Source organism: Microcebus murinus, chromosome X (assembly GCF_040939455.1).
Source record: "Microcebus murinus isolate Inina chromosome X, M.murinus_Inina_mat1.0, whole genome shotgun sequence".
Lineage (NCBI taxonomy): Eukaryota > Metazoa > Chordata > Mammalia > Primates > Cheirogaleidae > Microcebus > Microcebus murinus.
In genome coordinates this window covers 121706270-121733096 of record NC_134136.1, presented here as the reverse complement: position 1 = coordinate 121733096, position 26827 = coordinate 121706270, and the positions used below count along the sequence as shown (strand labels likewise).

At 39.5% G+C, this 26827-nt stretch overlaps 1 protein-coding gene across 4 annotated transcripts in view; it reads right to left on the bottom strand.

Annotated features, from left to right (window-relative positions):
- The window catches only part of LOC105856368 (uncharacterized), a 93320-nt gene that overhangs the window by 36891 nt on the left and 29602 nt on the right, over window positions 1-26827 (bottom strand). For 3 of the 4 annotated variants that reach the window (XM_075999550.1, XM_075999552.1, XM_075999551.1), the window contains exons 3-4: window positions 14335-14411; window positions 7777-7903 (exon numbers count right to left, since the gene is read on the bottom strand). In XM_075999550.1, the coding sequence (XP_075855665.1) occupies window positions 7777-7903; window positions 14335-14409 (202 nt within the window). In that variant the 5' untranslated portion in view covers window positions 14410-14411. The remainder of the gene's footprint in view (window positions 1-7776; window positions 7904-14334; window positions 14412-26827) is intronic. The other variant, XM_012738031.2, reaches the window with a different exon arrangement.

The window sequence follows — 26827 nt, the reverse complement described above, 5'->3', positions numbered from 1 at the left end:
TGTGGAGAGGAGACTAGAACAGGGAACGCGCTGAGTTCGCCAGAGCACACAGCGGCCAGAGCACACAGCGGCCGCAGTTAACGGTGGGGGAGGGTCCGCGCACAGCAACTGCTCTCCGCGCAGCAGGAACCAGAGCCCGCTCCGGCATCTCCCTGCAGAACACTCCCAGGTCAAGGGTAAGGGGAGTTTACACAGCAGGAGGCTTTGACTTTGGATTTGGAGGAGGTTTGGGATAGCACTGAGAGGTCAGAGTGCGCAAAGTTAGACTCCTTGATCCATTAGGACCCCCCTCCCTCTGCTCCTCCGGCACCGCTCTGCCCCTGCATTCCGGCGCTGACTCGGCATTCCAGCGCTGACTTGGGCTCAGGGTTTGGAGAGGCGGCGCAGAGAAAGCGCTGGTACGCGCCGCTGCTCCACCAATTTGATATTGGACCGTCACTTGCTGCACAAGCGGCACTGACTCAGTGCTCAGAAAGTGGACCCTGCCTGGATGGGGCAGAGCTACAGGGGAGATTGCCCTTGGCGAATTTAAGGCAGAGAAAGGGTGCCTTCCACACTCTCCTGGGACCCAGAGCCCCGCCCTGGGCTCCAAAGTCTCTGTCCCAGCCTTGGGGGCGGAGCTGAGATAGAAACTGTTCTCATTCCTGCCGCTTATCTCCACCTGTGCAATTAAAGAGACAGAAGATGGAATTCCCTGGGTTTGGCTACGGGCCTGCCGGCTTCAGGCCAATCTCTATCTGCACAGGTCTTCTGCGCTCGGTGTCCAGGCCCTGGAGTTTGCCTGGGCAGAGCCGAGCTTTACAGGAAGCAGTCTTTGGTGAATACAAGACAGAGAGACGTTACAACCCACACACTCTGGTGACTTGGAGCTGGGCCTTCGGTTCCAAAGTCTCTAGCCCCGCCTTGGGGGTGGAGCTGAGATAGGAACTGCTCCGGTTCCTGCCATCTATTTCCACCTGTGTAATTAAGGAGACCAGCAGGAAGGGTAGGGTAATTGGCTGTTTCTCCTCCGCTCCATCTTGGACTGCTGGCTCCCCAGTGGGTTGAGAGACCTGCAGACACCACCCCAGCGAAGGCTGCAGACAGAGAGCAACTCTACCTACTGGCTCAGAAACTAAACAAGACGTGTGAATACCCACACGAAACCCTAAAGGAAAGAAACAACAACCAAGCAAAATGGGAAGAAATCAGCGAAGGAACTCCGGAAATATGAAGAAACAAACAGAAAACACACCCCCAAAGAGGAGCACCAGCCCCTTAGAAACAGACAACAACCAAAACCTGGCAACTAAAATGACAGAAGAGGAATTTCGAATGTGGATCATAAGAACACTCACTGACCTGCAACAACAACTCAATAACCAACATAAAGAAACCACAAAAAGCCTCCAGGAAATGGAACAAAGGTTCAACAAAGAGATTGACACAGTGAAGAAAACTTTAACCGAAGTCCTGGAGATGAAGAATCAACTCAGGGAACTACAAAATACTGTGGAAAGTCTCAAGAACAGGGTAGATCAAGCAGAAGAAAGAATCTCAGAGATTGAAGATAACACCTTCCACTTAAATAAATCAGTCACAGAAATACAGCAGAGAAACAAGAGAAATGACCAAAGCCTACAAGAGCTGTGGGATTATGTGAAAAAACCTAACGTGAGGGTCATAGGGTTAGCAGAATGGGAGGAAGACAACACTCAAGGGCTGGACAAGCTTTTTGAAGACATAATAGAGGAAAATTTCCCAGGCCTTGCTAAAAATCTCGATATACAAGTTCAAGAAGCTCAGAAGACCCCTGGGAATTTCATGCAAACAGGAAGAAGTCATGACATGCAGTCATAAGACTGACCAAAATATAACTAAGAAGGCCCTTCTAAGAGCTGTAAGACAAAAGAAGCAAGGAACATACAAGGGAAAGCCAATTTGAATAACACCAGACTTCTCTACTGAGACTTTACAAGCAAGGAGAGACTGGAGCCCCATTCTCACTCTTTTGAAACAAAACAATGCCCAGCCTAGAATCCTATTCCCTGCAAAACTAAGCTTCATATATGAAGGAGAAATAAAGACATTCCCAGACAAGCAAAGCCTCAGAGAATTCACCAAGACAAGACCAGCCCTACAAGAAGTACTCAAAACAGTGTTACACACGGAACACCATAATAGAAACTCACGAATATAAAAAAAAAACACAAAAACCAACACCCAAAGATTAAAGGCCAGATACCTTTATGGATCTAGAGAGAAATCAAAGCAACAACATCCAACCCAACAGAATGAACAGTAATCTACCTTACCTATCAGTTCTCTCAATAAATGTGAATGGCTTAAACTCTCCACTCAAGAGACACAGGCTGGCTGAATCGATAAGAAAATACAGGCCAAGTCTATGCTGTCTTCAGGAAACACATCTAACCTGCAAGGATGCATATAGGCTAAAAGTAAAAGGGTGGAGATCAGTATTCCAGGCAAGTGGAAGCCAAAAGAAGGCTGGCGTGGCTGTTCTAATTTCAGACGATTTAGTTTTTAAACCAACAAAAGTAGTGAAAGACAAAGAGGGTCATTACATAATGGTGAAGGGCACAGCAACAAGAAGAGATAACAATCTTAAATATATATGCACCCAACTTAGGTGCACCCAGTTTCATAAAGCAAACCTTACTGGATCTAAGCAAATGGATTAATAGCAACTCCATAATCACCGGAGATTTCAACACCCCACTGACGGCTCAAGACAGATCCTCCAAACAGAAAATTAATAAAGAAATAATGGACTTAAACAAAACCCTAGAACAATTGGGTCTGACTGACATCTACAGGACATTCTACCCCAAATCCACTGAATATACGTTCTTCTCATCAGCTCACGGGACATTCTCTAAGATTGACCATATCCTAGGACACAAAGTAAATCTCAAGAAATTTAAAAAAATAGAAATCGTACCATGTATCTTCTCAGATCACAATGGAATAAGGGTAGAAATCAACCCTAACAGAAACTCACATTTCTACACAAAAACATGGAAATTAAACAACCTCCTACTAAATGATTACTTCATAAATGAAGAAATCAAGATGGAAATAAAAAAATTCTATGAAGAAAATGACAATGGAGAGACAAGTTATCAACTCCTCTGGGACACAGCTAAAGCAGTTCTGAGAGGAAAGTTTATCTCCATAAATGCCTATAACCAAAAGTCAAAAAGATCACAAATAGACAATCTAATGAAACGACTCAAAGAGCTGGAAAAAGAAGAATAGACCAGCCCCAAACCCAGCAGAAGGAGTGAAATCAACAAGATAAAATCAGAACTAAATGAAATTGAAAACAGGGAAGCTATTCAGGAGATTAACAAAACAAAAAGTTGGTTCTTTGAAAAAATAAACAAAATTGACACGCCACTGGCTAAGCTAACGAAAAGCAGAAAAGAGAAATCTCTAATAAGCTCCATCAGGAATAAAAAAGGAGATATCACAACTGATCCCAAAGAGATACAAGATATAATTTATGAGTACTACAAAGATATTTATTCACACAAACTGGAAAATGTGGAGGAAATGGATAAATTTCTAGAAACACACAGCCTCCCTAGGCTCAACCAGGAAGAAATAGATTCCCTGAACAGGCCAATCTCAACAGCTGAAATAGAAACAGCAATTAAAAATCTCCCTAAAAAGAAAAGTCCCGGTCCAGATGGCTTCACACCCGAATTTTACCACACTTACAAAGAAGAACTAATACCTATTTTGCAGAAACTATTCCACAACATCAAGAAGAATGGAAATCTCCCTGACACCTTTTATGAAGCGAATATTACTCTGATACCAAAACCAGGAAAGAATCCAACAAAAAAAGAAAACTACAGACCAATATCCCTAATGAATATAGATGCAAAAATTTTCAACAAAATCTTAGCTAACCGAATCCAGACGCTTATCAAAAAAATAATCCATCATGACAAAGTGGGCTTCATCCCAGGAATGCAGGGATGGTTCAACATACGCAAATCTATAAATGCAATTCACCACATAAACAGAAGCAAAAACAAAGACCACATGATTCTCTCAATAGATGCAGAAAAAGCTTTTGACAAAATTCAACACCCTTTCATGATACGAACACTCAAGAAAACAGGCATAGAAGGGACATACCTAAAAATGATACAAGCCATTTATGACAGACCCATAGCCAACATTATACTGAATGGGGAAAAACTGAAAGCATTCCCACTTAGAACTGGAACCAGACAAGGCTGCCCACTATCTCCACTTCTATTCAACATAGTACTGGAAGTCCTGGCTACAGCAATCAGACAGGAAAGTGGAATTAAAGGTATCCAAATAGGGGCAGAAGAGATCAAACTTTCACTGTTTGCTGATGATATGATATTATATTTAGAAAACCCCAAAGATTCAACCAGGAAACTCCTGGAACTGATAAATGAATTTAGCAAAGTCTCAGGATACAAAATCAATACACAGAAATCAGAGGCATTCGTATACGCCAACAACAATCAAATCGAGAACCAAATTAAAGACTCAATACCCTTCACAATAGCAACAAAGAAATTAAAGTACCTAGGAATATACTTAACGAAGGAGGTAAAAGACCTCTACAGGGAAAACTATGAAACACTGAGGAAGGAAATAGCAGAGGATGTAAACAGATGGAAATCCATTCCTTGCTCGTGGATCGGCAGACTCAACATCATTAAAATGTCTATACTACCCAAACTGATCTACAGATTCAACGCAATACCTATTAAAATCCCATCAGCATTCTTCACAGATATAGAAAAAATAATTTTACGCTTTGTATGGAACCAAAGAAGACCCCGAATATCAAGAGCAATTCTAGGCAACAAAAACAAATTGGGAGGTATTAATATGCCAGATATCAAACTATACTACAAAGCTGTTGTAATTAAAACAATCTGGTATTGGCACACAAATAGGATTATTGACCAGTGGAACAGATGTGAGAATCCTGATATAAAACCATCCTCATATAGCCATCTAATCTTTGACAAAGCAGACAAAAACATACGCTGGGGAAAAGAATCCCTTTTCAATAAATGGTGCTGGGAAAACTGGATAGCCACTTGTAGAAGGTTAAAACAGGACCCACACCTTTCACCTCTCACAAAAATCAACTCACGCTGGATAACAGACTTAAATCTCAGGTATGAAACCATTAGAATTCTAGAGGAAAATGTTGGAAAGACTCTCCTAGACATCGGCCTAGGCAAAGAGTTTGTGAAGAAATCCCCAAAGGCAATCAAAGCAGCAACAAAAATAAATAAATGGGACATGATGAAACTAAAAGGCTTCTGCACAGCCAAAGAAACAGTCATGAAAGTAAACAGACAACCTACAGAATGGGAGAAAATTTTTGCATCCTACGTATCCGATAAAGGGCTGATAACTAGAATATACTTAGAACTCACGAAAATCAGCAAGAAAAAATCAAATAACCCTATTAAAAAATGGGCAAAGGACTTGAACAGAAACTTTTCTAAAGAAGACAGAAGAATGGCCAACAAACATATGAAAAAATGCTCAACATCTCTAATCATCAGGGAAATGCAAATCAAAACCACAATGAGATATCACTTAACTCCAGTGTGAATGGCCTTTATCAAAAAGTCTCCAAATAACAAATGCTGGCGTGGATGTGGAGAGAGAGGAACTGTCCTACACTGCTGGTGGGACTGCAAACTAGTTCAACCTCTGTGGAAAGCAATATGGAGATACCTTAAAGCAATACAAGGGAATCTACCATTTGATCTAGCAATCCCATTACTAGGCATCTACCCGAATGATCCAATGACACTCTACAAAAAAGACACCTGCACTCGAATGTTTATAGTAGCACAATTCATAATTGCAAGGCTGTGGAAACAGCCCAAGTGCCCATCAATTCAAGAATGGATTAATAAAATGTGGTATATGTATACCATGGAGTACTATTCAGCTCTAAGAAACAATGGTGATATAGCACATCTTATATTTTCCTGGTTAGAGCTGGAACCCATATTACTAAGTGACGTATCCCAAGAATGGAAAAACAAGCACCAGATATATTCTCCAGCAAACTGGTATTAACTGAGTAGCACCTAAGTGGACACATAGGTACTACAGTAATAGGGTATTGGGGAGGGGGGAGGGGGGCGGGTATATACATACATAGCGAGTGATATGCGCACCATCTGAGGGATAGTCATGCTGGAGACTCAGACTTGTGGGGGGAGGAGGGGAAGGGCATTTATTGAAACCTTAAAATCTGTACCCTCATAATATGCCGAAATAAAAAAAAAGCAAAAAAAAAGAAAAGAGGTATTCAACACTGGAATCTTTAAAATTAAAAATAATAATAAATATAAGAAGTGGTAAAAAAAAAAAAGAGAGAGTTCAAAGGCATACGAAACTGTTCAGAGGTATGGCCTCAGAGCGGACATGGTCACCCCTCAACCCTTGGCTCTGGATGGTGGTCCTGCCCCCTTAGCCCTGGAAACAAAGAGATAGCCCTGCCCTCTGAAACTGAGGACGCAGTGGGTTCCCCCATCTCCCCAGCCTGTGCCTTCAGGGACTGTAGCAGCAGCTATAGCTATACTATCCTGAAGTCATTCCTCCCTTTTCTGGAAGGATAACACATGTTCACAGTCATATAGCTTTACCATCCTATTTCCTGCCTTAGAGAATGGAGAAGTCTAACAGCCTGCCTTCATTCTCTCCCATCTCTGTCTCCTTCAGCCCAACCTGGAAGCATTTCTACTGAGACAGTCGATTGAATCCACAAGTCACACATCTAATCTCTTTAGCAATCAGGTGTCCAGACACTCTTGATGTTCTTTCCAGAGTACATGTTCTCAACTTTTACAATATAGATAGGCTGAGAATTTTCCAAACCTTGAAGTTTTAGTACCTTTACACTAACAATTCCTTGTTCAGTTTATCTCTTTCCTCTTACATTTTGCTATAAGCAACAAGGAGAAACAAGCCTATGCTCTCAAACAGTACTTAGAAATCTCCTCAGCTATAATAAATATTCAAGTTCATCAGTTACAAGTTCTACTTTTCACCCAACAAGAACACAATTCAGCCATGTTCTCTGACAGTTTAGAACAAGGATTGCTTTTCCTCCAGTTTGCAATGACATGTTCCTCGTTTCTATCTGAGACCTCAAAGCATTTAAAACCTAGCCTCTAGCTCTAGCCTCTACCCATTACTCAATTGCAAAGCCACTTTCACATTTTTTATGTATTTGTCACAGTAGCACCCCATTTCCAAGTAAAAAAATCTATATTAGTTTCCTAGGGCTGCTGTAACAAAGTGCCATAAACTAGGAGGGCTCAAAACAGCAGAAATTTATCATCTCAGAGTTCTGGGGGCCAGAACTCCAAAACCACAGTGTCAGCAGGCACCAGGGAAGGAATTATTCCAGGCCTCTCTCCTAGTTTCTGGTGGCCTCAGGTGTTGTTTGGCTTACAGATACATCATTCCAGTCACATGCCATCTTCTCCCTGTGTGCCTTCACATTGTCTCCCCTTTGTGTGTGTCTCTGTCCAGATTTCTCCTTTTTATAAGGATATCAGTTATATTAGATTAAGGCCCACCCTAATGACCCCATTTTAGTTTGATTACTTCTATAAAGACTCCATTTCCAAATAAGGTCACATTCTGAGGTACTAGGGGTTAGATTTTCAACATACTTTATTTGAGGGACACAAATAAACCCATAACAGGCTCTTCACAGCTTCACAGGATTGTTGTGCTTACCCACTGACAGCAGATGGCTGTAGTTCTCCAGCATGACATCGTGGTAGAGGCGTCTTTGAGTAGAGTCCAGCTGCTGCCACTCCTCCCAACTGAAGTCCACGGTCACATCCTCAAATGACACTGGTACCTGTAACAACACAATCCTGTTCAAGGCAACATGATCAACACTGGGGGATGGAAGATGACAGACAGGAAGTTGTTTTTATATATTTTTCACCATAATATACCATATGGTATACCTATTAAATACCTAGTTTTATATATCGATCTATTTATCTCTATATATAATGTTTGTAGAATACAAATGTCTGGTCATATATTTTTGCTATTCATAGTATATGACACATAGTCTTCCATTTTAAAAAATAATTTTCTATAGGATTTGACCTTGATCATGTTTTGTTTGTTCATTTTTATGGGAAATTTGTGTTTCATAACTTTTAAAAGGAATCATTTCACCCCTCATTTTCTAACTTTACATAACTCCCTATACTTTCACTTACTCTTCAAAAATATGGCCATTTTCTCTTGATGACTTTTTATTGTTCATTTCTAATTTAATTCCATGGTGGTCAGAAAATATACTCTGTATGATTTCAACATATGGTCTATCTAGGAGAATGGTTCATGTTTCTCTGAAAAGAATGTATATTTGGCTGTTGGTGGGTGTAGTGTTCTATAATATATAAATAAAGTTGGTTGAATGTTGCTGAAATTTCCTGTTGCCTCACTGATTTTTCTTCTACTTGTTCAATCACGTATTTGTCAATATTTTGGTAAAACTAAAAGGATATTAAAATTTACATGGCAATTAAAAGGACCTACAGTATCCAAAAGCAAGCAAAAGTATGGAGGGTTTATACTACCTAATGTTAAGGCTTACTATAAAGCTACAGTAATTCAGACAGTATTGTACTGATGCAAGGACAGACAGATATATCATTAGAACAGGATAGAGTCCAGAAATAGAACCACACATATATGGACAACTATTTTTTGACAAAGATGTCAATGGGTTTCAATGAGGAAAGGAAAAGCACAAATTGTGCTAGAAGAAATGGATATTAGTATTGGGGAAAAAATAAACCTTGACTCATACCTCACATCATATACAAAAAATAACAAAAATTAAGTTTTAGTTTGCCTGCAGTGTTTTTATTAGGCCAACCCCCATACAGAGAACAACCGTAAACTATGAACAAAATATAAAAAACAAATGTCAGAAGATACTAAAGAGCAACCCAAATCAGGCATCTATTGGAAGAAAGCTGACACTTAGAAGAAGGGATAGCACTTTAGTTTATGAATAGGCCTGGTCAGTGCCATGCGAGTAACAAAATTCCAGCAGAAAGCCATCAGTTTTATAGACTGGAAGAATCGAAGGAGAGTTTTACAGTCATCATCACCACTGGAAAATCAAGGGTGGGAGGATCCAAAAAGGGGTCTAGAGAGAGAAAGGTGCCTGAATTCTGTGAATGAACTCTGCCCAAACCTTTGGTTGACCACTTAAATGAACTGAAATTTGAGCTTCCACATGCCAACCAAAGAGGAGAAAGTTTCTAGTTTCAGTCCAGCCAAGTTAAATGCTCATTATATAGAACAAAACAAAAAATCAGCAATATTCAAAGGAATTAAACAGAATCAAACATCTCTACACTATATGTTTCACAACAACCAATTTATAATCCAAAATAACTCAACATAGAAAGAGATTGAAAGGTGTGGAGAAAATGACAAAAGGTTCGAGATAAAATGCAATATGAGACTGACCTGAGTTGATCCATATGCCAGAATTAGCAGGAAAGAATTTTAAACTAGTGATTTATGATTATGCTCAAGAACATAGAGAAAAATATGTTCATAATGAATAAATAGGATAACTCAACTGAGAAATAGAAACTATAAAAAATAACCAGCTGAAAAGTTTAGAACTGAAAAATACAATCTGAAACTAAAACATTCCCTGGATAGGCGTATCATAAAAATGATGATAACAGAAGAAATAGGTAATGAACTTAAACAGACCAACAGAAATTATCCAATCTGAAAAGCAGAGAGAAAAAAATATGAAAATAAAAATGAATAGTGCCAGGGATGATGCCATGGTTTGAATGTTTGCATCCTCCTCTAAAATTTATGTTGAAACTTAATCCCCAAGGCAACATTATTAAGTATCACCTTTGGGAGGTGATTAGGTCATGAGGGCTCCATCTTCAAGAAAAGGATTAGTGCTTTTATAAAAGGGCTGGAGGAAACTAGCCAGTCCTCTTCCTTTTTTCGCTTCCATCTTTTCTACCACTTGAGGACACAGCATTAGTCCTCTCTGGAGGAGGCAGCAACAAGGTGCCATCTTGGAAGCAGAGAACAGCCCTTACCAGACACCAAACCTGCTGGTGCCCTGATTGTGGACTTCCCAGCCTCTAGAACTGTGAGAAATAAATTTCTATTGTTTATAAATGACCCAGTATCTGGTATTTTGTTATAAAATACAGCACAAACAGACTAAGACCAATAAGTAAGTCAAAATTAATCTAACATACATATAATTTGAGACCCAGAAGGAGAGGAGGAAAGGGCAGAAAAGATATGTTTTAAAATAATGGTCAGAAACTCCCCAAATTTGGTGAAATACATACATTTATGGATTCAAGAAGTTTGGCAAATCCAAGGAAGATAATCCACATAAAATCATACCTAGGCACATCATAGGCAAACTACTGAAAATCAAAGAAGAAAAGATTTTGAAAGCAGCCAGAAAAACAAAGACACTGAAATGTTACATACAGAGAAACAGTGATTCAAGTGACCACTTATGCAACACAAGAAATGGAGGCCAAAATACAGCTGAATATTTTTTAAATGTTGAATAAAATAAAGAATTATCTGCCTGGATAAATGTCAAGAGTTCTTTGATTAGGTCTCAAGACCTAAAAATAATTCTTCATGGCTTTTGATTCCACTATCTTGGTTCTTGGCCCCACCATCTGAGCCATCCTTCCTTTTTCATGAAAGGCAGCAAAAGAGTTTGCTTAACCTGGTTCCTGCTACAAGAATTTTGGAGGTCTAACATCTTTCCATTTTGTTTGTTTGTATCCCTTTCAGACCAAGGTGGTAGCATTTCTGCTGATATACTTTACCCTAAAATTTTATTTATTTTCTGTGAATCTCACTGAGTTTACTCTATTAGATAAAAGCTGCACCCAGAGATCTCTTCACAATAAGCCTTTCTCTGCCTTAGACTTGTGAGGGCTGAGGAATAATACTCCTAAGCTTCCTAGAGGCACTACTGTTTGATTGAGAATATCTGTGAGGTACCTTTAATCTCTTCAAAGGGGCTTTTGTATGGCTGAATACTCAGATCCTCTGATCCTTCTGAGATCTTAAAATGTTATACAGTCACAGCCTTTGCTTTATCTCTAGATCACATTTTCCTGATAGCACTACCAAGCCATTTCTTAATTTTAGCATCCTGTGCTACCTGGAGAGGCTAATAATTTTCAAAACCATCAAGTCCCAGCTCCTCTGTATTTAACAGTCCTTTCCTCAATTTATTTCTTTCCTTTCACATTTTGCTATAAAAAGCAAAAAGAAGTCAGGCACCTTCAACATTTTGCTTGGAAATATTACATAGATCACCAAGTTCATTTCCATGTAACTGCAGATAACAGTGTTGCTAAGTTTTGTGTCACCCTTTAACAAGGATCCTCCAGTTTCCAAAACATATTCTCCACTTCCTTTTGAGCACTCATTGGCAGCATACACAAAGTCCAAATTTCTACCAACAATGTGTTTAATCAATTTAGGATTTCTCTAACATGATCCTTAAACTATTTTCCAGCCTATATCCACTTCCCAGTTTAAAGGACACATCTACACTTTCAGGTTATAAGGAAATTTATAGCTTTAAAAAAGTCTAAAATTAATGTCCTAAAATTTAGCCTCAATGAGCTATAAAATGAAGGACCAAATAAACCTAAAGGAAGTAAAAGAGAGGAACCAGTAAAGACCAAAAATTAATGAAATAGAAAACAAGCCATAGCATCTGGCCGGGCATGGTGGCTCATGCCTGTAATCCTAGCATTCTGGGAGGCTGAGGCGGGCGGATCGCTGGAGGTCAGGAGTTCAAAACCAGCCTGAGCAAGAGCGAGACCCTGTCTCTACTAAAAATAGAAAGAAATTAATTGGCCAACTAAAATATATAGAAAAAATTAGCCGAGCATGGTGGTGCATGCCTGTAGTCCCAGCTACTAGGGAAGCTGAGGCAGAAGGATCGGTTGAGCCCAGGAGTTTGAGGTTGCTGTGAGCTAGCCTGATGCCACGGCACTCTAGCCCGGGCAACAAGAGTGAGACTCTGCCTCAAAAACAAAACAAAAGAAAACAAAAAACTAACTCAAGCTAGATTATAGACCTCAACATAAAAGCAAAAACTAAAAACGGGCTAGAAGGAAACATAAGAGAATATCTTTGCAATCTTGAAGTAAGCATGGATTTCTTGACATAGTATACAAAGCCCAACCATAAAAGAAAGCTTTGATACTGGACTTAATCAAAATTAAAACTTCTGTTCATCAATGACACTATTTTTCTTTAGAATTTAATAATATCTTTTAATAGATTTCCTTCTATTTGTGAACAAATTTCACAAAAGTGAAAGATTTCAAATATATATTTTTTCATTCATTGCAGGTGTTTCTGTAATTGCCCATTGTAGTAGCATTTTTATGATGATTGCTTTAAAATCCTTGTCAGATAATTCTAAGATTTGCATTACCTCTCTTTTGATATCTTCTGATTGTTGGTTCTCATTTAAGTTAAGATTTTCCTGGTTCTTAAATGACAAGTTATTTTTTAAATTGAATCCTAGACATATTGGATATTATGAGTGAGGAGACTCTGGATCTTATTTAAATTTTGTTTTAGCTGGCTTTCTCTGACACTGCTCCAGCAGGGAAAGAAGGGAGGGATGCTGCCCCAGTGCTGCAAGCTCAGTGTAGAAGTCCAGATTCCCCACTTAGCCACCACTGACACTTTAGGGAGTCTGGGGCTTTACAATACTATGGAGGAGGGAGTTCAGGTCCCATTATGCCTCCAGTGGAACCCTGGCTTGGAGCAACTGGGTACCTTCTTACGGCTTCCCACATAGCTTCTACTGATGCAATTACACTATTGAGAAAATGAAAAGTCAAGCCACAGACTGGGCAAAAATATTTATAATACATATACAAAACACCTACATTAAGAATGTAGAAAGAACTACAAAATAATAAGTAAAAGACACGTTGCCCAATATTTTCAAATGGGCAAAATAATTGAACAAATACCAAAAAGATATGTAAAGGGCCGGAAAAGCACATGAAAATATGTTTAACATTAATTGTAAGGGAGATTCAATTTAAACTACACGGTGATAGTACTATACACTCACTAGAAAAGCTAAAATTAAAAAGAAACTAAGAAATTGCTGATAGGAATATAAAACTGAACCATCATTTTGGAAATTTGTTTGGCAGCTTCTAATACAGTTAAACATACAGCTACCCTAAAATCTAGCAATTCCATTTCTTGGTAGTTACTAAAAAGAAATGAAAACATATGTCCTCAGAAAACTGCTATAAGAATATCCACAGCAGGCTTTATTCATGATAAACAAAATCTAGAAACATTCCAAAGGTTCATCAACACATGGATGTCTAAACAGGTGGTGTATTCATACAATGGAATGCTCAGCAATAAAAAAGGAAAGAACTCCTGATAGATACAATAACCTACATGAATCTCAAAAATATCATGCTATTTTCTAAACAGAAGCCAGACATAGACTGTATGATTCTATTATAAAGACAGAATAATCAAGGATTTTTAATCTACAGGGATTAAAAATCTTAACAATGTTGCCTCGGGGAGAGTACTGACTGGTCAAGAGGGAACTTTCTATATTTTAATCTGAGTGATGGCTACGTGTGTGTATATGTGTGTGTATGTACATATACACTTGTCAAACCCATCAAACTATACATTAAGATCTGGGAAATTCAGTGTGTTTCAACTATAACTCAATTTCAAAAAACACAAAAAACAAAAGAGCATGTTAGAAATATACTCAGGTACACCATGGGCTCCAAATAGAAAACAGTCAATTCTCCTGGGGGTATGTTTAGGTTCCATAGAGTTAGTGCAATTTAAATTGAATCTTGGACAAAAATAAGTATGAAGATAAGTGGGGGAAATGTTTTCTAGAAGAGACAAGGAGAATGGTATGAAGACAGGAAAATACATGGTGAATTAAGGAATGAGTGAATAATTCTGTAAAAAAGAAAGAAGACTATATGTCAGTGCTATGGTTTGAATATTTGTCCCCTCCAAAATTTATGTTAAAATTTAATCCCCAATGTGGCAGTATCGAGAAGCAGGACCTTTAAGAGATGATTGGGTCATGAGAGCTCTGCCTTCATGAGTGGATTAATCCATTAATGAATTAATGGGTTATCATGAGAGTGGGACTGATGGCTTTATAAGAAGAGGAAGAGAGATCTGAGCTAGCACACACAGCCTCCTCACCATGTGCAGAGTCCCCACCAGCAAGAAGGCTCTCACTAGATGTGGTCCCTCGACCTGGAACTTCTCAGCTGCCATAACTGCAAAAAATAAATTTCTTTTCTTTATAAATTACCCAGTTTCGGATATTCTGTTATAAACAACAGAAAATGGAAATAAGACAAGGAGGTAATTACGAGAAAAAAAATCCAAATAAATATGCTGGAGTCTGATCATGGAAATAAATTCTTTTAGTAATAGATTGCCACTGAAGTGTTTTATATATCAGGGAAGAGATATAACTTGAGTTTTATATTAAAATGATTATCTTATCTATAAATACTTCATTTCAGGGTAAACAAATAGTTTATGATGGAAATTTATTCGTTATATAAGAATCCCAGCTGAGAAATGCTAATAAAAGCAAATGATCATCAATGGCTGCTAAAACCACTGGGTGAAAGACTGAAGGGATTTTATAATCTGTGGGTCAGGTTGACAACCCCTGAACACACAGTGATAACCAGGCACTATGTGCCTTCTGGAGGAATGGATTAGCAAGTATTCAACACCACCTATGAAGTGTTCTTGCCAAAATATTGAATCTGATCCACTCTCTAGATTTCAGTTCATATTAAAATAGGGATACAGGAACACATTAAATAATACCACAAGAATACAATTAGAAAATTCCAAAATGCAGGGCATAGTGCAGGGGAAATGGCCCAGTTTCTTCAACAAATATACAGCAAGGGGAACAACAAGAGGGAGGAGAATCTGGTGGATCTGCTATAGATTAAAAGGGATTTGAGAGAGCATTGGGAGACGATTCTCCACAGGTCTCTCATATTTCTGCACATCTTGCAAGCACACTCACTCACTACCTTTTTTCCAGCCTATCTTTTCAGATGTTTATATTAACATGCAGTCTTAAAAGATAGTCTCCCTCCAGAGCAAAGCAGGCTATACTAGAAATTATACTAAACACAATTTCTCCCTCCATAACAAAGGTCAGGCAGACTTACTACCCATTAGGAAAGATTCGGGGTCCACAAGCTTGGGGTTTCTCTCCTATGATGGGACCATGTGTGGGTATCATCTGGCCCTCTGCATCACCCTGTGGAAACTGAGGCTCGGAGAAACAGCACAAATGCTAACACTTTGGCTACCACTATTGCCATATGTATTCAAGTCCTTTGTTTCTTACCAAGGAGTCTTTTGTTTTCTGCCAGCACCCATGAAACTGTGGTGGGCTAACTTGTTAGCTTGCCAGTAGGGTGAAAAAATCTCAGACCCTTCACAGTTCTTGGAAATTTTGGTGATTAGGATGAGCTATTTATAGAGATGTGGATTTCTGGAAAAGGAAACATGAGGGCCCCGTGGACCTCTGGAAAGCAGAATAATGCCCTCCCTACGGATGTCCACATTCTAATCCCTGGAACCTGTGAATATGTTATGCTATGTGGCAAAGGAGAATTAAGGTTGCAGATGAAATTAAGATTGCTAATCAGCCGACCTTAAAACAAGGAGAGTATCCTGGATTATCCATGTGGGGCCAATGTAACCACAGGGTCCTTAAAAGTAGAAGAGACAGGCAGAAGAGAAGGTCAGAATGATCCAGTGTGAGAACAGCTGGACCCACTGTCATTGGCTTTAAAGACGGAGAAAGAAGGCCACCAGCCAAGGAATAAGAGTGGCCTCTAGAAGCTATAAAGGGCAAAGAAATGAATTTTTCCCTAGAGCCTTGAGAAATGAATGCAGCCCTACCAGCATCTTGGTTAATTTAGCCCAGTGAGAACCATTTTGGACTTCTGAACTACAGAACTATAAGATAATAACTTGTATTGTTTTAAGCCACTAAGTTAGTGCCAATTTGTTACGGCAGTAATAGAAAACTAATACATTGGACAATTAAGGGGATTTAAGGGAAGTCCAGGGGAATCAGTAGTAAATATGTTGACCAAATTGCATGGTCAACTGTGCAGTAAATGGCCCTCCAATGTATTGCCTGTTAATGAGGAGGAACTGGAGAAGTTATTGCACTTCAAGTATCAGGAAGTAGGTTTAAAGAGTCTCCTGGTTATTACTAACTCTCATCCAGGTGGAGGACTTCCTCACCAATCTGGTGGTCAGTCCCAGTCCTCCACTGTAACAACCAGAACTAAGAATGGGGTGGTGGGGAGCGTCCCCGACCTTTCTTCAGACAATAATTACAGAAATGAGCATCTACACTCAGGGCAAAAGGAGGGACATTTGTGACTGGCATGGGCAGAAACCAGGCAAATGAGCAAAACTTTGGTTGGTTTGGTTGTGGGATGAGTGGGAGGGCATGTTAAGGAACAGTAGCAACAGCTGGGAAGTCTTACAACTTGACCCCTCCTACAATCCATCATGCCAACCTTAAAGCCATCCAGAAGCAACATAAAAAGTTCTCAGAGGTTTTCTGCAGTAGATTCTGGTTCGTATAATTTAGCCTATACTTAGCCGTCTCGGCGAGCTTCCCCTACGACAAATTCTTGTGAGCAACAGATGAGGCAATGACTGCACCATACTGGATCTATAACACTGACAAAGATGGCCCACTAGGAGATGAGAAACTGACCCAAAGAATTCAAAATAAGTTTCTGAGGTCAGCCCCACTGCTCTGGAAAACTCTCCTAGCTTTTATGTTTAAAACTAAACAAAAACTTAAGATATGCTATCATAAAAATGGGCAGCAAATGTGCCAGATTAAAGTGGACATATTAAAAATAAGAAGTTGCTACTGTGCTAGTAAAGCCTGAGTCTACCAACAGGCATGATCAGAAAGCAATGTGGCTGTGGCTTTAGAAGTGAGATAACCTAGAAGTTGAAATGGACAGTGTCAGTAATGATGCCCTTCTGCCCAATGCAGAGCTCTGCGCATATGGAAAACATCTGAAGTTCATCTGGTTGAGTCCTGGGCAGTTGCTGCATTGCTTAAAATCAAAAGTAAATGTAAAGACTTGCTTGCTGGCATGAAGCCACCATCTCACTCCATGCCTGATCCCTCCATCCTCTTCTACCTTGAAATCAGCTGCTTTTAATAAATGATTAGGGCTGGGAGAGAGGTCTCCCTGTTCCCAGAGGGACCAAAGGCCCACCAAAGTTCTCCATAGGGGAGTGCTGGAGAACTTCAGGAAAGGGAGGGACTCAGGCTTTTAAGGCTTGATACAGTCACCCAAGTGGCCATCCTCTCTGATCTTTAAGGGGTGAGGGAACACCCAAATTCAACTGATGGGGTGTAGGCAGGGATTCATGAGGAAAGAAAGTTAAAGTGACCTTGCAGGTGGGGCCCTTAGGGCCAATTCAATGTATTGTTATTGTGGCTTCCACAGCTGAATTTTCACTGGTGTGATGTTTTACATGCTTGTCCTATGAATGCTCATCAAGTCTAAAAGGGATTCTCCTGTTCAGGGACTGCCACATACAGACACATGGTGGTGGGACATGCAAACCACACCCCAACCCTTCTCCCTTCCTCTCCCCGATGGTCCAAGAGAAACAAGAGATAATCTCTGTTTGCAGAGACACTCTGGCTGGTGGCTAAAAATAGAAGAAAAGTAGAATTATAAAAATTTTTTTTAAAAAAGATAATCTCTGGAGGACAAAAGGAAATCACAGCCTTGATTAAGGACTAAAAGGCAGCAGGTATAGTAAGATATGTAATATGTCAATACAACAGCCCAGTGAAAAAGATTAACAGGAGCTGGAGGCTTATAGAGGATTATTGCCAACTGAATTCAGTTGTCACTCCCATAGCCCTGGCTGTTTCAGATGCAGCGACTATAACTGAATACACTGCACAAACTGATGGCACTTAGGATGCTGTGTTGGACATTGCCTATGTTTTCTTTTCTATCCCACTGGAGTTGTAAAATACTCTTCCATGGGTCTCTCATGCTCCTACACATCTTGCTGGGTATGACCAGAAAGCAAGACCCTGAATGCTCTCGGCCTGGGCATTCCTCAGGTTTACGTTTGCAGCAAGCCACTTTGAGACTTGCTTACAGGCTGCTATAGAGCAGCAGGCTCCCTGGGCTCAGTGTTCATTTCCTGCAATACACCTACCTCACTGCAGGCACAGACATCCATCAAGGACAATCTGAGCTGCCCCTATGGGAACTGGGGTTCAGGGAACCCACAGCCTATGAGGTAAAAAAAATTTGAACTTTCCCTGTTGCCAAAAGGGAAAAACATCTTTTCCCCCTTTCCTTTTCTTAGAGCATTTCCTTGAGAAGAGCTTGTATTTGTAAATCTTTCTGCTGTACCTTTAATATGTACATAAATCCTTTTTAAAAGCTAAATAAGCCTTTTGTCGGCATTATAACGCAAGAATGTTTTTCTTAATAGCTTGGGAGCCAGTTTCCTATCTGCATGGACACAACAAAGCTGATGCTATTAAGAAGCTACCCAGACCCCCAAGAGGAACTTGAAACAGTAAGAATCTACATGCCCTCAACTCAGTCAGTATTACTCATTCAAGAGTTTCTTTTCCTATACCCAGGCAAGATCCACAGAAGTTTGCATAAGAACTTGGCAGTGTGTTTTCAGTTTACAGCCCCACATTCCATGCTAGCACCTGCATGGAATTCTGCAACCAGCAGGCTTTGCTTCTTTGATGGAACAAACATGTCAGGGGCCAGAAGGTGACCTATTGCAACAGAGGGGGTATTGTGGCCAAAAGACTCTATCTGCCATTCCCCACAGCCATGGAAGAACTAATGGTTTTAGGGACCCATTAAAAGGCATTGCTAAGGGCCATACTTGGACCCTTTCTGCTAAAAGTGAACTGGGAAAAATTACAGCAGTGGATCCAAAAGAAGAGTGAGTGCCTTGTTTTCTCTTACCAGTTTGTTGAGGCCTTCTCAAAATTGACCAGCAAAGATCCAGGGACAGATCAAAAACACCCTCTGGTCCTATCTACCTTTGTCTTGGCCAAGGACAGATTATTACTCAAATTTTTAGCAGCAGCTACTCAGTTTGGGGACAAGCTAGAGAAAGACAAGGAAGAAAAGAAGCAATTAAAAATCAGTGTGTTAATTGCTCAGTTACAACTAATTTTCTAAAGGAATCACTCCTACCCTGGACAATCTATGAAGGGAACCAAAGACAATGAGGACACTGTATGTCATTATTGTAAGAAGCCAGGACATCAGAAGAGGGATTATAGAAAGAAACTCCAGAGGATGCAGATATTGCAGGAACAGGGGGCATCAGGAAAGCCTGGGACCCTCAGCTAGCAAACGCTGGCAATTGGCTCAAAATTGGCAGTTCTGAGGGAATTTCAGAGGTGGAAACTGGTGAAACACAAGTGTCAACAACTTTCCCTTAGGCTAACCTATGCATGCCTTTTCAGGTAGACACTGGTGCTACTTATTCTGCAAATTCCCCAGAAATATCTCATTTGCCATCTGATGATAGGTCAATACAGGTTGTTGACATTTCCGGTCAGCCTTCCACTTGTTTCTTTCCTTCCACAGTTCCCATACAGATAGGTCTTATAATGAAGACTGTGCTTTTGAACTTTTTTCCTGATCCTCCTGTAAACCGATTGGAGAGAGACCTTGCATATCTGCTGTGCAGAATAAAGGCTACCATCATATTCTATACTCTCGTTGGAGTGCTTGTGGAGCTCCCTGGAGGAAAGGGCACCTGATCTGGTTACCAGGTGCCATGAAAAAGAAAAGGAGTATGGAAGAGAGTGGCAGGCTCACATTGTGCTGGAAAAGTATCCCAAACTGAAACAAATCAATGTATCATTTTGGGCCCTAGGGAATAATGATAGTGGTTTAATTCAAGATATAGAATCAATAAAAAGAGTTTACCAAAAGGATAAGCTATGGCCATGTGTAAAACAATATCCTTTGTTGAGAGCTCAATTAGAAGGAATAAAACCAGTTATAAAAGAATTAGAAAAACCACAAATAATTTTTAAAAGGCACTCACCTTGTAATACTCCCATACAGCTAGTCAAGGAAGATACATTTGATGAAGACGGACAACCATTACATAGATTTGTATAAGATCTTAAGAGAAGTAAATAAATTTGTTGTTCCATCAATCCTTGTAGTTCCCAACCCTGCAACTACTCTGATTTCTGTGCCACTGATCTGCAAAGTTTTTCTCTCCAGTTTATCTGTGTTCTGCTTTTGTTCTGTTCCTCTAGCTAATGAATCTAAATTCGTATTCATTACTGGTAGAGTCCAGTATTTATGTCAAATGATCTTACAAGGGTTTCATGACTCTCCTACTACTTTTCTCTAGCCATTTACAGGAAAACTTAGGGAAATTTGTCCTACTGGAGAGATCTATAATTAATTATTCAAAATATAGGTTATTTGCTGGTATTCTCCAAAACTAAAAAGCAATGTAAAACTGAAACTTTGGCTTTGTTACAATTCCTTGCTTCACTGGGACACAAGACCTCACTAAACAAACTCTAATGTTGCCAAACTGAAGTAAAATATTTAGGGAATCTGTTGTCAAGTAAACGCGTAAATTTTGCAGATGAAAGGGCCTACTACAATAAAACAACATGGACAATTTTGGGGACTCATTGGATACTGCAGAACAGCAGATTCCAGCTTTTGCAATGAGCACAAAACTTGTAATGAAGTAACTGCATAGTGATTCTCCAGATGCTCTGATTTGGTCCCTAGAATTTGAAGAGGCTTTTGAATAACTGAAATTGGCTATGGTTCTCTCACTCAGCTTTGGGGATTCCAAACTTTTAAAAACTTTTCCACTTGTTTTGTCACGAAAGTAAAGGCACTGCTAGTGGAATTTTAATTCAAAAGGTGGGCTTAGACTATAGACCAATAGCGTATTTCTCAGTTCTTATGGATGCTGTGGCACTGAAAATGCCTAGATGCTTCCAAGCAGTGGCAACAGCCACCACACTTAGTGAAAACGCTCAAGCCCCTACCTTGGGTCACTTGACTCTTTTGCACACCTTACATGCTGTGACAGCGATCTTATAAGTGTATAAGACCCAGCATTTATCTGTGTGGCATCTGACTAATTATTAACAAGCATTATTATCTAATTCCAATCTCGTGCTTTGGAGATGCAGTCTCCTAAACCCTGCTACTCTTTTACTAGATCCTGGTCAAATAGATAATCATGAGTGTACAATGGTAATAGAAGACACTAAACAGCAAGCTAATTTTTCTGATATTCCTGTTTAAAATGCATATTTGATAATGTTTACTGATGGGTTATGTACCCAAGATATAAAAGCCTACCTTTAGACTTCCTATGCTATGGTGACTGCTCAGGAAATCTTGGAAGCTTATGTCTTGCCTGGAATTAAATCTGCACAAGCAGCCAAGTTAAAAGTGGCTACGAAGGCTACAATTCTTGGTTCAGGGACTTAAAGTGAATCTATATACTGATTGTATATATTTGTTGTCTGTCATATAATGGGGCAAATTTGAAAAAGTAGGGGATTATTGACTTCATGGAAACTAAAATATCTCAAGGAAAATTAGTGTTCAAGTTGTTAGAGGCTTCACAATTGCCTACTGAGATATCAATAATCTAGTGTAGAGCCCACATAGTGCAGAATGTTAAAAAAAAAATGTCTAAAGGCAATGATTTCACTAACAGGGCTACAACAGCTACTGTTAGAATATGGCTGACTCCCAACTCAGAAGCCTCACTTCTAATACAATAAGAAACTTTCATTCATTTTCAAAAATACCCATCCCAAAAGGAAATGGACAAATGGATTAAGAAAGGGGCTATAAGAAATTCGATTATACTATGGGAATTACCTAATGATATAATTTTTACTGCACAGTCTTTATTTGCTTGGTTAGTACTGTTGTGTCATCAACAAAATCAGCTACATAAAAAATGGATTTTAAAGGCATTAGACTATCACTATGCCTACCAAAAAGATGAACTTATTCAAAACATATTAAAGAGATATGCTATTTGTCAGCAAAAGTCTTCACAGACCACTGCCAGAGAAAGCACAGGAAGTTTTTCCCAATCAACTTACCAGGAACCTGGTAGCAGCTAGATTTCATAGAATCAATGCCTGCAGAAGGTAAGAGATTTTTGTCTAGTTATGGTGCATATAAATGGCCTGAAGTTTTTCTCTCTTCAAAAGCCATTGCTCAGGCAGTGGCAAAGATCCTCTTTATAAACATAATTCCCACCTTTGGGCTACCAGAGCAGATTGAATCAGACAGAGGAAATAATTTTATTTTTACTTTTGTTCATGAATTATGCAAAAGCCTACAGAATCCGATAAACTGTCATAAGCCCTGTCGTCCTCAGTCCTTTGGACAAGTGGAGCAAATGAATCAAAGTCTGAAAAAACATACTGACCAAGATTCAGTGATCTTCTGATTTAAAATGGCCTTGTTAAAAATTAGAGCAACCCCTGCTAGCAAGCACAGTGTCACTCCCTTTGAATTAATGTTCGGCAGGCCTATGATTTGGATCTGAGACCATGTCCTGTGCCTAACTGAACCCTCTCATAATAATATTCAACATGTGAACTAAAAATCCTAAGCCCCCACCCCCCACAGACTGAATGGACCCCCTCTTGGCCAAGGGGATCCCAGAAAAACCTTAAAGGTGAGTTGAAGGCCATTCCCAATGAACTCCCTATTATATTCCCAAAGTACACAAGATCTGGGCTTTTAAAACAAACTAATTATTGGCAGAGTAAAGGAGCTAAAACCATCTTCATTAGTAATTTTTGATAATAGTGATGCTAAAGTAACATCCAGACACTCAAGCCCTAAATTTGATGCAAAAATGTTTTGTTAACTGGTTTGATTATAAGGATCCTTACAGAAAAACAGGAATCCATTAACTACACTAACAAGCTATATAACTGTAAGAGTAAGCCCACTAGTGATGTGTTCTCTCATCTTTATGATGGTAGGGGTTTGGTTCAATAAAAATACTGATAGTGGTAAAGATAGCAATGGTAAATTACATCCTAACTGGTGGGAATGCTTTCAACAGACCCCTCAAAATATATATAATAGAGATCCCACTACTATGTTTGGAATATGGCAATGCTCTGAGCCTATTTTAATAGCCCCCAATATTATAGGTGGATAGTTTTTCTTAAAATATCTGAGGCTAAGTCTTCATAACTAGACATGTATCCCTTGAGCCTTCCCAACATGACGTTTGTTTATTAAGGTGCCTGTTTGGGGCCATCCAAGGGCAAAAGGAGACTTATTAGAATGCAACCCTGGGAGGAATATAAACAAGCACAGGTATACCTAACTCTTTTGAGATTAAGACTTTGAATAATAAACCTAGTGCATTGAGACAATTACAAAAGCACATAATTCAATTGCAAACTGGATTGAATCATATCATGTGAGATATTTAAAAGCAATGGAAATTCAATTAGAATGGAAATGAGAAAATTTTGGGATTGGACTATTTGGAAAAATTTAATGATGGAACAAAATATCACCACAAAGATCTCAGGCACTCATTTGTATACTCTAAAAGCAATTAGCTACAAAATAGTTCCAAGATACCATCATTAGTTCAGAATTACAGGGTTGTTCATATTTAAGTGAACAGATAAGTACTGTACTCCGACTATACCAGAAGAGATAGAACAATGGTATAAAAAAGCAGCTAATTAATTGAGAGACCTGGCATTTACAGATAGAGACTGCAGAAGATAAGTCTAATGTCATTGCATTAACTTAGAATGTGAGTTCTCTCCAGTCCCAGTATGGACAGATAAACACAGGTGGATGCCTGTTATTCATGGAGATCTACATGCCTGGTATCACCATGGATTTGGATCAATGCAAGAATGGCCCATAGGTTGGGTTTTTCCTCAAGATTTAAAAGAATTAGAGTGAAGCACATTAAACACTGAAAGTTCAATCTGTACTCTTCAAAGAGTGCCTTAGAATATGCTAGATAATGGCTATGTATGTCTCTGTGTTTTGCATCTTAGAAATATTATTTGGGAAGATGGAACAAGTACTGCAAGGCTAAGTTCTGTAAATACAGTGTTACTTATTGATTGACAGGAACTTAGGAGAAATGTATTGGGCCTTATAAAACTCTTAATTAAAAATTAGAATATCAGGCCTCTGGAGAGCCAATCCTTAGGCTTGGGTTTGGTGAGGTTCCCTAAGGAACCATAAAATAATACTTAAATAATCACCTTAAAGGGAAAGCAATAAAGACAACACCAACAATCTGTAAAAGTAATGTATGAGCAAATGAGAATTTTTGCACATTACTAATCAAGAACGTGTTTTAACCATCCCCTACTTGTAAGACATATTTAAAGGTTTTTTCCCCCCTAACACAAATGTTGCACTGACATTAAAAATTCACCCCATCGTAATTTTCATAATTGCTTTGCTGTGTATTTTACTATGGATTTGCTGGATTTTTAGATGTCTGGAAACTGCCCAGAGAAAGGTAGAAATAGTGAATGATAAAGATAATTAGAAAATTGTAGTGTTATTATAAAAGAAGGGGAAATCATAGGGGGGAAAATTAAATTAAATTTTCCCTATTGCTAAAAAGGAAAGAGACCTCCCCCGCTTCCCTTTTCTTAAAGCATTTCCTTAAGAAAACTTGTATTTGTAAACCTTTCCTTTGCCCCTTTGATATGTTTGTAAATTTTTTAAAGCTAAACAAGTCTCTGTCAGCATTACAACCCTATCTCCCTGACGCCCTGGGGAGTTTAGCCTAGGTACCTGGCTCTAATCTGTAATTACCTGTTTATCATAGATAGAAGCTTGAATTTTTCTTTCAGATAAAGGCAATTAGCTAGCACAGATGACCACCCCAATTACCAGTTGAACTTAGGATGAACTATGAAAGAATGTAGAATAAACACTGCTGTCAGTCTTCTCATGTGAGGACAAGTTATCGCTTATCTTGAGAATATGTACCTGCTCGGCTAAATAAAAGAGTGAGATTTCTTTCTGTCTTTGCAATCTCCTTAGCAGATTGCTTGTGATGCACACTGCAGTCTGGTTTGATGCTTATTCAATAATAAAACTCTTTCCTTTCTATTCTCTATTTGTAGAGAGGATTTCCTGGGTTGCAAGGAGATATTATTTTTAATTTTTTCCCCAACATGCAACCAAGCTAACTTTGGTTACTGCTTTTTCTCTGAGTAATAGCCTTCCTCACTGACTCAGGAGTCCTGTGACTTCTGCCAGCATGCTTGCAAACATGGCAGCCCACTTATTAGCTTTTAAGTATCGTAAAATCTCAGACCTTTTACAGTTCTTGACACCATGGGCCAAGACCAATTTGCATTCATGTGGCAAGGCCTTCAATTCACATTTTCAGTACTCCCACAAGGAATGAGTACCTTGATATTTAACACCAATGAGTGGGTCAGGCCTTAGGGTGACTCTACCTTCTGATGTCTAAAATTTTCATTCTAGAGCTCAGTCCCCTTGGTTGGCAAGTCAGAAACCTCAGTCTCAATGTGGTATTAGCACGCCTTTGCTATCAGGAGTGACCAGTAAACCCTGGGAAAATTCAGAGGACTGCTCAACAAGCAAAGCATCTGGGACCTCTGGGTGGATTCACAATGCTCTACCCCTCTCACAGTCAAGGAAAACTTCCATCTCTTTGAACCTCGCACCAAAAAGAAAGCTCAAAAAGAGACCATACTGGACACCTCAGTTATGAGAGATATTATATGCCTCACTTGGACCTTCTACTAGATCCTTTATATTGGCTAAACTGCAAACCAATGTCCTTTGAGCCAGGCCCAGACCAACAGGTAGTGTAGGATGCTGCCTAGCAAGCTGTGGCACATTCTCTGCTCTCTACCTTCAGGGTACCCAAAGCCTAAGTGACCCTGTTGAGCTACTAGTCTTTGCAACTAATTATTTTGCCTAACGGGGTCTCTAACAAAGGGAGGCAGCCTCAACCTAGAAGAGCCCCTTAGGGTTTTTGATTTGTCATCTTCTTACACTGCTACCCGCTATGCTCCCTATGAAGGCAGCTATTAGCTTGCTGTTAGGCCCGTGTTGAAACTGAACTGACCAATGGAGGCCTCGTGACTCTGTGCCTGACCGCTATTCCCATTTGGGGGTGGGCTGATTCAGACTCAATGACTAACAAGGTGGGAAGGGCCCAACAAGCCTCAGTTATCAAAAGAAAACAGTATATTCAAGAGCACAACTGGCCTTGCCCCAACAGCATCTCAGCTTTATGTGAAAATGGGACAACTATCCTTTTGGGGGAAAATGTATTTCCCAATCTACCAACTACAGCAAAGCTGCTAGACTTAATGGGGCCCTCAATTCACAGAGCCTCCCATAAATGCCTGGACCTGATCCACTAATGGTTTGGTTAAGCTGAAATCTGATGGTTTCTACTAGGCTATGTGACTGTTCAGCCTCAGCAGAACTGAGAATAGATGTAGGTGCTCCACTCAGCAGGCCATGGTCATTAACTCTGCCCAATATTCCCTTTGATATTTGTTGACTCTTGAGCTATTTCCAATGGCCTGGCTGTT